General features: G+C 51.8%; 1 protein-coding gene across 1 annotated transcript; it reads right to left on the reverse strand.

Moving 5' to 3' along the window:
* Positions 1-305: 305 nt before the first annotated feature.
* Positions 306-4,686, reverse strand: POLR2J (polymerase (RNA) II (DNA directed) polypeptide J, 13.3kDa). The gene is made up of 4 exons (XM_012640321.1): positions 4,489-4,686; positions 2,566-2,655; positions 1,270-1,444; positions 306-538 (listed from the first exon to the last, which is right to left on the reverse strand). The coding sequence occupies exons 1-4, from the start codon at positions 4,539-4,541 to the stop codon at positions 503-505; spliced, it is 354 nt and encodes a 117-aa protein (XP_012495775.1). The 5' UTR covers positions 4,542-4,686; the 3' UTR covers positions 306-502.
* Between the last annotated feature and the right edge of the window lie 5,498 nt (positions 4,687-10,184).

The following is a 10,184-nucleotide window of genomic DNA, read 5'->3' on the forward strand; positions in this document are numbered from 1 at the left end:
CTGTCTGCAGCTGTGTGGGTCCCACCTTAAGACAGGCAAACCTGGCAGCTGAGGCTTCTAGAAGAGAGATTCATGGAAGGTCGAGGGTTCTCACAGTTCCCTGCTGCTCAAGACTGCCTCCCAGCAGTGTCCCCAGGTTCCCAAGTTTTGGTCCAAAATGAGTTTGTCCCTGCCAACCTCTCAGACTGAAATCAAGGTCTCTGGGCCAATCCACGCTTTGAAATGTCCCAGAGTGTGTCTGAAACAGGTCATCTGCCTCCATCGAGCCTGACAATCCATGTGCTTACGCCCACGGCTGAGTCTTTTCCCGCTATACTTTATTAGGAAGATAAAACAGAATCTATGTACAGGCCCCATCAGTGTCAGGGGCTCACAGATGGCTCCAAGGAGGGTCACAGCTGCCACAGCCAGGACTGGCCATTCTCCTCTCGTGCCTGGAGAGAAGGGCCTGGCGCCAAGTAGAAACTGGGCTTACAGGCCAGGCAAAGGTCCTTGCAGCCCACTACTCAATTCCTTCTTGCTTGTCTTTAATGGCCACCTGGGAGAGAAGAAGGCAGCGACTTAGCTGCATGGCCAGGGCAAGAATGGTGGAAACCCCCCCCAATATCCCCTAACCAAAGTCCAACCAGAAGCTGCTGCCACGCCCTCCCGAGGGCAGCCATCGGCTACACTCCACGGGAGATTAAGCCGAGGCAGCAAACCAGGCCCCAGGCAGCTCCAGGGAGCTGGGCAAAGGGTACCTCTGAGCTAGCCCAGCCCACCCCATTCTCTGCAGCCTGGGGCTGGAGTCGTATAGCAGGGGTGCGTACTGGTGCGCAGACAGCTCAGACACTGAACATCTCACAAGCCATGGTTCTTTCCCACTCTGAATTGTTCTAGACCCTGAGACCCTCCCCCCGACAGGTGTAACACCACCCTGGGATGAGCTGCCTGCTAAACAAATGTCTGCAAGTAGCCAGGCCTTACAAACCAGAGCCTATAGCACTAGATGAGGGACTTGGAAGAGCAGCCCCAAAGGGCAGTAGGTCTCCTGTCGCTCCAGGGACAATTAGAGCACACAAGGAGGGACCCTGGAGCAGACAGCAGGCCATAGGCCTCAACTCCACAATCCCTCAGTCCACACATCCTTGCTCTGTCATTGCCGTCCCCTCCCCCGAAATGCCCTGAGGAAGCAGCCTAGGCGTGGCCTGCGGACACTGGAATTCTGGGAGCACTGGCAGCTCCAGCGCCCTGCACCATCCCCCCCTCAGCTGCACCCCGGGCTCCTACCCGGAACCGCTCTTCCAGCAGGGACAGCTCGCTGATGAGGTCGGTGATGGCATTGGTGAAGGCCTCCTGGGGGCTGTAGTCCGGTGTGGTCTGCACGCGGATGATGATCTTGTGCTCCAAGGGGTGGGGGACTTTATAGCCAGCAAAGAGCACCTGTGGGTCCTTCAGCAGCTGTCTGAGACACAGAGACAGGCAATGTGAGGGAGGTTGAGCCTCTGGCCTGAGACAGGCCCTCAAGGCTACTAGGTGGCCCCCAGCTCATGGCTCAAGGCTTTCTAGCCAAAGAGCTTTCTCTTCCCCTAAATCTTCAAGTAAAACACACTTTCGAGAAGATATACCACCCCACCCACACCCCCTTGCCCCCTGCATCCGTCAGGATCAAGGACCTAACTGTGAATAGAGTTTCCAACAACCTCTTCCCTCAGCGGAAGTCGGGGACCCTGCAGTGCTGACAGACCTCCCTGCACAGTCATGTCCAGCCGGTGTTGAGTAAACAAGAACAAAAGCCCAAAAAGAGCATCTGCTCAGCACATCAACGGGGTGAGAAGGGCAAGACTCTGAGCAGTCAGGGAGATGGAAACAAGTCCTCTAGGCAGCACAGGCTGTCCACGCACACTGGGCCGTTCTACAAGGCTGTGTTGTGTACATGCCCTGGCACACAGCGGTCTCTAGAGCGGCTCAGAGTCAAGTGTGAGTACCATGAGGGGGGCCCTTGCATGGGTGAGGACACCAGGCAAGAGTTCTCCAGGCAGCAGTAGACATCCCAACACCCTAATGCACCAGGAGACCCTTGGCCTCCAATACGCAAGCCTGGGAAAGGCCTGGCTTCACCAATGGCACCCGAGGGAAGAGCCACATCTGCAGTCAAGTAACAAGTTCCTGGGCCAGAGTGAGCAAACACCCACCAACCAATGTCTGGGGCCCACCAGGGGCCCTGGACAGCCACAGAACGCCTCTTCCAATTCTCTGCCTTGTTCTGTGGCGGTCAGATCACTGACAGAGGTGTGGTGGAGAGAGCTAACCTTGACTGCTTCTCCGTACTCACCAGCATGATGACACAAGTAGGTGTACTTTTCACTTGCCGCACACTCACTCTAGATAGATAAATAAGCCAATGCAGAAATGTGGCTTACGTGAACAGATACGGTTCAGTGTCCCCTTGAGAAAAAGGTACCAGGATTATGAAATACCAGAGCAAGCACCCAGAGAAACTAAAAAAATCTTATGGAACTCATGCCTTGCCCTGAAGAGCCCCATTTAAACACAATCCCTGAGAGCCTCTGAGCTGGAACTTACGATTTAATAATGTTTCCTAGTGTGTGGTCTTCTTTGTTGATGGTGAACAAACAGGCATTGGGTACTTTGGTGTCCTTGTTAATGGTGATCCTAGAAAGAGAGGCCACAGATGAGGGGCAGGGGCTAAACCCTGCCCTTGGAAGCGGGCTCACGTGCTGCCTCCCTCCCCGACCAGGCCCTTCTCAATCTGTTCATCCCACGAAGACCTCTCTGACTCAGCGCAGCACTGTGTCTACACGGACCCCAGCTAACCCCACTCTGGTGCCCTCACCCACTCTGGACTGCTCCTTTTTCCTAAAGCAGAGTTTCTCAGTCTTGACACCACTGACATTCTAGGCCAGATAATTCTTTTCTGCGGGGAGCTGTCTTGTACACTGCAGGACATCAGCAGCATCTCAGGATCTACCCAGTAGATGTCAGTAGTAACCCCTATGACAACCAAAACTTTTCATTTTTGCCAGATGTCCCTGGGAGGGCAAGATGGTCCCCAGTTGAGAGTCTGCTCTAAAGTGAGGCTGAAGTGCAGGTCATAAGACTCTGCATTCCAGGCTGTTACAAATATTAATAAGAAGAGACAATATTTAAGCCGACTTCTATGTGCTCAGCCCTGGACTAAGTACTTTACACAAATTACCTCACTTAATCTAACAGAAAAATCTCGTGTTTAAATACAGTAATACACCCATTTTCCAGGTGAGGAAATGGCCTCAGACAGTGCAAGTCACTCGCCCAAAAATAAGAGTCTCATTAAGTGGGGGATACAGAAGCCAAGCCCAGGCTGTCTGACCACTAGGCTCCTTCAACCAGCAGGTGGTGAGAAGTCACAGCAGGTTTGTTTTTGTTTTTTTTTTTTGAGACAGAGTCTCACTCTGTTGCCTGGAGTAGAATGCCATGGCGTCAGCCTAGCTCACAGCAACCTCAAACTCCTGGGCTCGAGCAATGGTACTGCCTCAGCCTCCCAAGCAGCTGGGACTACAGACATGCGCCACCATGCCTGGCTAATTTTTTCTATATAGATTTTTTAGTTGTCCAAATAATTTCTTTCTATTTTTAGTAGAGACGGGGTCTCGCTCTTGCTCAGGCTGGTCTCGAACTCCTGACCTTGAGCAATCCACCCACCTCAGCCTCCCAGAGTGCTAGGATTACAGGCGTGAGCCACCGCGCCCGGCCTAGTCACAGCAGGTTTTACACAGGCACGTGACAGATCAGATGTGGGCTTTAGAACCATCACTCCGGCTGTCACATGGAAGATGAAGGTGGTGGATGGGAGACCAGTGGGGAGGCTGCCAGACCCCAGAGGAAAAGGACTTTGGAGGCAGACAATCTGGGTTCGAATACAAGCCTCGCCACTTCCTGCGTGCCCGAGGCAAGTTACTCAACTTGTCTGAGCCTCAGTTTCCCCTTCTGCAAAATGAGTACACTTGCCGCTAACCGCTCAGGACTGCCTTAAGCTTGGCAGACACAGGCCGACCTTTTTATTTATTTATTTATTTTTGAGACAGAGTCTCACTCTGTCACCCGGTATAGTGCAGTGCCGTCATCGTAGCTCAGTGCAACCTCAAACTACTGGGCTCAAGTAATCTTCCTGCCTCAGCCTCCCGAGTAGCTGGAACTACAGTGCGCGCCACCACGCCCGGCTACTTTTTCTACGTTTAGTAGAGACCGGGTCTCGCTCTTACTCAGGCTGGTCTCGAGCTCCTGACCTCAAGCAATCCTTCCGTCCTGTACTCCCAAGAGTGCTAGGATTACAGGCGTGAGCTACAGGGCCCGGCCCAAGCCAACCTTTTGCTCAAGCAAAACCCGCTTCCGTCCCCGAGCGGAGGACCGGCGGGAGAACCACAGGACCCGCAGGGCTGACGGCCGACGGTCGAGGGCTCGCGAGCCTCGGCCAGACCCTCCGCGACCCCAACCGGCCTCACTTACTTTTTCTCGCCTTCGAAGAGCAGGAACGACTCGAAGGCTGGAGGAGCGTTCATTGTAGCGCCACAGCTACGTGCAGACTCCAAGCAGCCGCTTCCACGGCCTCCAGAGTCCTATTAAGTAACCTCTTCCGGGTTACGCCGCCGGTGCCAAACCCGGGTAAGGACCGTCTCATCGCCCCCTACCGGCCTGGAGGATCTTGCGCAGGCGCGGGAAATGCACGAGGGAGGCCCATGGCTCTGCGCATGCGTCGGTCCAGAAGGCCCGCTTTGTGCCTCCGGCCGTAGGAACCCTTCGGCGCATGCTCCGAGCGCCGAGAGGGCCGCTCTGGGACTGCAGAGGCTTTCTCGCCCAGGCTGAGCGGGAACCCCAAGCTGTGTCTCTCTCCGCTGCCCATGTCCCATGATCTCTTTTTGGAAATGTGCCCTTGGAGTACATAGCAGGAGGCTCCTGAGTAGAGAATGGAAGCGTGGGGTAGTGGGCAGCTGTGGCTGGCAGCGGTGGGGGCTGCAGCTGTGGCTGGAGGCGGTTGTATGGCTGTGCCTCCTGCCAAGGCTGCCTGGGCGCACTGCGCCAAGAGCCGTCTGGGTTGTCACTAGCTTCTTAGCCAGGAGGGACAATTGGGTGAGGGCTGGTGGAGGAGGCAGGTGTAGACAGCGGTGAGAGAAACACTCCGAGGGCTAAGTGTATCATCCCGTTTGGTTGGTTGATATTTTGCAGACTATAAAGGCCCTGCTTGAGCTGTTTGAAGCAACACGAACTAGGGGCTCTTAGCTATTGGACCCCTAAGGGCTTGACAGCTGCTTCTCCAGGGCTGGGCAGCAGCTGTGGAGCCTCCAAGGAAATCTGGAACTTCCACCACCACTGATGGGGCAGGGCCAATTCCCACCCTGAGCTCTGGGTGAGGAAATGTTACTCTGCCGGGGCCCCACCTAGAACCTGACTCTCCAGGCAAGTGGGCGGGCACCTCTTTAACTGATGCGGAATAGAAAATGATTCCCTGGGGTTGTAACCTCCCCTCTCTGGGTCACCCTGGAAAAGTTTGGGTCAAGGATGCTATCTGTACCAGGATTGCAGAGGCCTGGAGGTGATGAGGCTGGCCACCCTTACCTGGGCTAGGGTAGAGTGGGGACAGGATTTTCATCTACCAGGGGCCTCACCCCCAGCCACTGTGGAAGTCTGTTCTCTCTTGGGGAGTTGTGACAACAGTTGCCCTTTCCTTCTTAGACCAACATGAGACCCTGGGCCCCAGAAGTCAGCCTGCAAAGAGTTTTTGGTGGCTCGATGTTGGGCTGCCCAAGAGAAGGCGAAGTGACCATTCCCATCTCTCATGAGACTAAGGAAGATGGCTCGGCCCGGCACAACTGCAAGAAGGGGCTGCTGGAACATGAGCTGTTAAGTAAAATTATCCAGCCTTGGACATCAAGTGAAAGGACAGTGTGTGGCACGTTCTGACAGTGTCATACTGGAGACGTTGTTGGACAGGCCTGACCAAGAGTTATTTAATTATCTAGGGCAAAGGCTGGCAAACTACTGGAGTCTGGGGACCAAATCCTGCCTGTGCTTGTAAATAAGGTTTTATTGGAGTACATCATGCCCACGTATTAGCACATCATCTGTGTGGATGCCTTCCTGCTACATGGCATAGTAGTTGTGACTGAGACCTGCATGCCTGGTCCTTTAGAGAAAAAGTTTGCTGATCCTAATCGTGGGGACTGTGCCTGTGTTTGACTTTTTTTTTTTTTTGAGACAGGTCTTGCTCTGTTGCCTGGGCTGGAGTGCAGTGGCCTCATCATAGCTCACTGTAACCTCAAACTCCTGGGCTCAAGCAATACTCCCACCTCAACCTCCCGAGTAGCTAGGACTACAGGTACGTGCCACCACACCCAGCTAATTTTTCTATTTTTTGTAGAGACAGGGTCTCACTCTTGCTCAAGCTGGTCTGGAACTCCTGGCCTCAAGTGATCCTCCCACCTCAGCCTCCCAAAGTGCTAGGATTACAGGTGTGAGCCACCGCACCCGGCCCTGACTTTTTTGTTTGATTAGAGTCCAGACATTAAAGTTATTTATTAACCTGTACGTTTCTATCCCACAGAGAATAAAACTCCATTGACCAGTTTTGTATCTAACATCACTGCTGTGGCCCGTTTCTTGGGGCCGAGGAATGAACACAGAGACAAAAAGACACAGACACACATAAAGACGGTACATGACTGCAGCCACTACAAAGAGACACAGACACACAAAGACGGTATAAGACTGCAGCCATTTTTCCTGCTGCAGCGGTTTATTTTTAACACAGCCTGTTTGGCAACTGTCCCACCGCAATTTCTTTGTTCCCACACTGTCCCGACTCAACACGTCCCTGTTCCTTGTTGTTTCGTCTCCGGCGAGCAGATGTTTGCATCTAAACTCTCTAGCCCCTCCTGTTTGCAGGGTTAGGGCGCTCTGGACTTGCGTGCAAGGCCACAGACATGTTCTTGAGAAAAACAACAAGGAAACATTCCCAGACAAAGGTGTCCTCTACACATCACAATCTCTTTCTAGCATTCTTCTCTCAAAATGCTTACAAATACATGTACCCATCTTCCTAGAATGTTCTATGAATCAGCTTTCCAAAACACTCCCTTCTGAATTGATGTGCAATAGGTCTTCTTTTTCTTTCTTTTGAGACAGGGACTCGCTCTGTCACCCCGGCTGGAGTGCAGTGGTCTCATCATAGCTGGCTGTAACTTCAAACTCTTGGGCTCAAGCGATCCTCCTGCCGCAGCCTCCCAAATAGCTGAGACTACATGTGCACACCACCACACTTGGCTAGTTTTTTATTTTTGGTAGAGATGGGGTCTAGGTATATTGCCCAGGCTGATCTCAAACTCCTGGCCTTAAGCGATCCTTCTGCCTTAGCCTCCCAAAGTGCTGGGATTACAGGTGTGAGCCACCTCACCTGGCTGTAATAGATTTTTCATGTGTTCATTCTATATTTGTATGAATCTTTTTTCTCTTACATATTGAAAATTATACTTTAAGGCTTTGTCAGGAGGCAGTTGTTGGGACCCTGCTCAGATTTCCTAAGGGATAGGCCCAGAGGATGAGAGAAGCAGGTACCCACTCAGGGATTCCCAGGGTGCCCACCCTGTGGTGAACACCAGTCCTGGAATGCTAGGTCCTTGAAACCCCAGAACATCCAAAAGGCATGAGGACTTTTGTGAAACCCTAAGAGGTAGCCAGAGAACCGTGTGTTGGCAATTTGGGGTTAGGGTCAGGGGTATAGCAGACTCAGCTACCCCTGCACCCAGGCCTTGGGCCAGGGAGGGAGGGGAGAGACCCAGCCCTGCAAAAAGCCTCACGGAGTCCATAAGATGGTGGTATCAAGGTGAGAACTAAAAATAAAATCCTAAGCCCCCCAGGCACTGAATAGACCCCCTCTTGGCCAACGGGACACCAGAGAAACCTTAAAACCTGAGTTCCTGCGATGACAAGAATGGAGGTCAGACATGCCTCATTATACCCCTCCCTTTATGTGGTTTAGACACAACTAACCAGCAGGAACGTTAAAATCGAGATCATACGACTGAATGGACATAAGAATGGACTCTGTGGCTACCAATACCAAATTATAAACATGGCCTAAGGCTGTGCCAGGCGAGGGTTAAGTCACGCACCCCTACACTTAAACTATGTGCTAACTGCCACAAGGTTTTTTTCTGTAGCAACTAAACAAGCACTGGCCTCTCAATGAGCAACATTCAAACCATTGGGGAAAAAAAGGCCATTGCAGCTTATCTGCCACCAGACGCTAACTGACCCCCTTGTTCCATGGCTTTGATTGGACAAAAGACTGATTTCTGGAACTTTCTCCCCATAAGACATCTCCAGCCACAGACTGGTTCTGGCTAGTTTACTTGAGTGCCTTCCTGTCCCTGCTTCACCTTTTGATGTTTAGGACCTAACTGTAGCACATTCAAATGTTAAGTCTCCACCCCAAGGTGAACATGGATCATACACTACATGCTTGTCCAATATGCATGTGCTAGGACCCCATTCATGAAGACCCACAGCTCCTCCTGCAGCTTGTGGAATATCTATACCTGGTGTTAAAATGCAGACCCTGGGCCTCGCTGGCTGAAGGTTTGCAGCAGGTGAGTCTCTGGTAGGACCAGGGCACGTGAGCTTTTTAAACTTTTTATTCTTGAAATGTTCAAAGATACACAGAGGTAGACTGTGTGGTATAATGAAGCCCCATACACTCCTCAATTCCGCTTTAGTATCAGCTCATGGCCACTGTTGTCCCATCTCTGCCTCCACCCGCCGCCACTCCTGCCTCTGGGTTATTTTGAAGCAAATCCCAACACTCCTACCATTTATCCATCAATATTCCAGCATGTATCTCTGAAAGATAAAGGCTCCTAAAACACTCACAATCTGCCGGTTGCCTGTAATCCTACAACTTTGGGAAGCTGAAGCAGAAAGATCGTTTGAGGCCAGGAGTTCAAGACTAGCCTGGGCAACATAGCAAGACCCCACTTCTACAAAAAATTTAAAAATTAGCCAAGGGTGATGGCACATGCCTGTAGTCCCAGCTGCTCTGGAGGCCGAGGCAGGAGGATCACTTGAGCCCAGGAGTTTGAGGCTGTAGTAAGCTATGATGAGGCCACTGCACTCCAGCCTGGGCAACCACTCACAATTGAAATATCTTATCACACCTTTAAAAAATTAACAATAATTCCTATCATCCTACAGGCAGTGTCCAAATTTCCAGTGGTCTCATAAAGATGTCATTTCACACCTCTTTTGTTTTTTAGAGACAGTGTCTCACTATGTCATCCAGGCTGGAGTGCAGTGGCTATTCACAGGCAGGATCATAGCTCACTGCAGCCCTGAACTCCTGAGCTCAAGCAATCCTCCTGCCTCAGCCTCCAGAGTAGCTGGGACTACAGGTGCACCCCACCACACCCAGCCTTCAACATTTTGCTTTTGTTGCAAGTGGTTGCTAAAAAGTCTCTTTAGTCTTTTTTTTTTTTTTATTGTAGTAAAGTAGTACAACATAAAACTTGCCATTTTACCCATTTTTAAGTTTTCAACTCAGTGGCATTAATTACATTCTCGATGTGCAACCATCACTACTATCTAGTTCCAAAATCTCACGTCTCTTTTAATCTGTAACATTCATCTTTCTATCCTAAATCTTACGATTGAAAGTGATTTCAAACAATACATTTGAGCTCTGAGCTGGCTGCCTAAGTTCAAAGCCCAACTCCTCTCTCCGGGTGTCACAGCTTCATGATCTTGGGCAAATTACTACTCTCACCTTATGTTCCCAGGAGCTAAAATAAATGGAGATGACAATAGGATAACAGGTGAGGAATTAATGAATTGATGGAGGCAAACACTAGAACAGGCCCCCCCTGGAGGTGTGCTGTGTCTATTAGCAGCTGTGGTCAGGGGTGAGGCTGAAGCCAGGGGGCGCTGTCGGGGCAGGGAGGGAGGCTTTTTTTGGGGAGCCGGGCAGGAGGCTGGGTCTGGAGGCCTTAGGGGCTTCTGTGCCCTCACAGGCACAAAGGCCACCCACCCTGTACCTGGGCAGCAGGTCAGCCACAGGAGTGGGCACCGCGGGGCGGGGCAAGGAGGGATGCAAACCCCGTCCCCATCGCCTGCTGCTCCAGCCACCCCAGGACCACTTTGGCAGCGTGAGCCAGTGG

The sequence above is a fragment of the Propithecus coquereli genome, unplaced genomic scaffold (genome assembly GCF_000956105.1).
Source record: "Propithecus coquereli isolate 6110/MARCELLA unplaced genomic scaffold, Pcoq_1.0 Scaffold150, whole genome shotgun sequence".
NCBI lineage: Eukaryota > Metazoa > Chordata > Mammalia > Primates > Indriidae > Propithecus > Propithecus coquereli.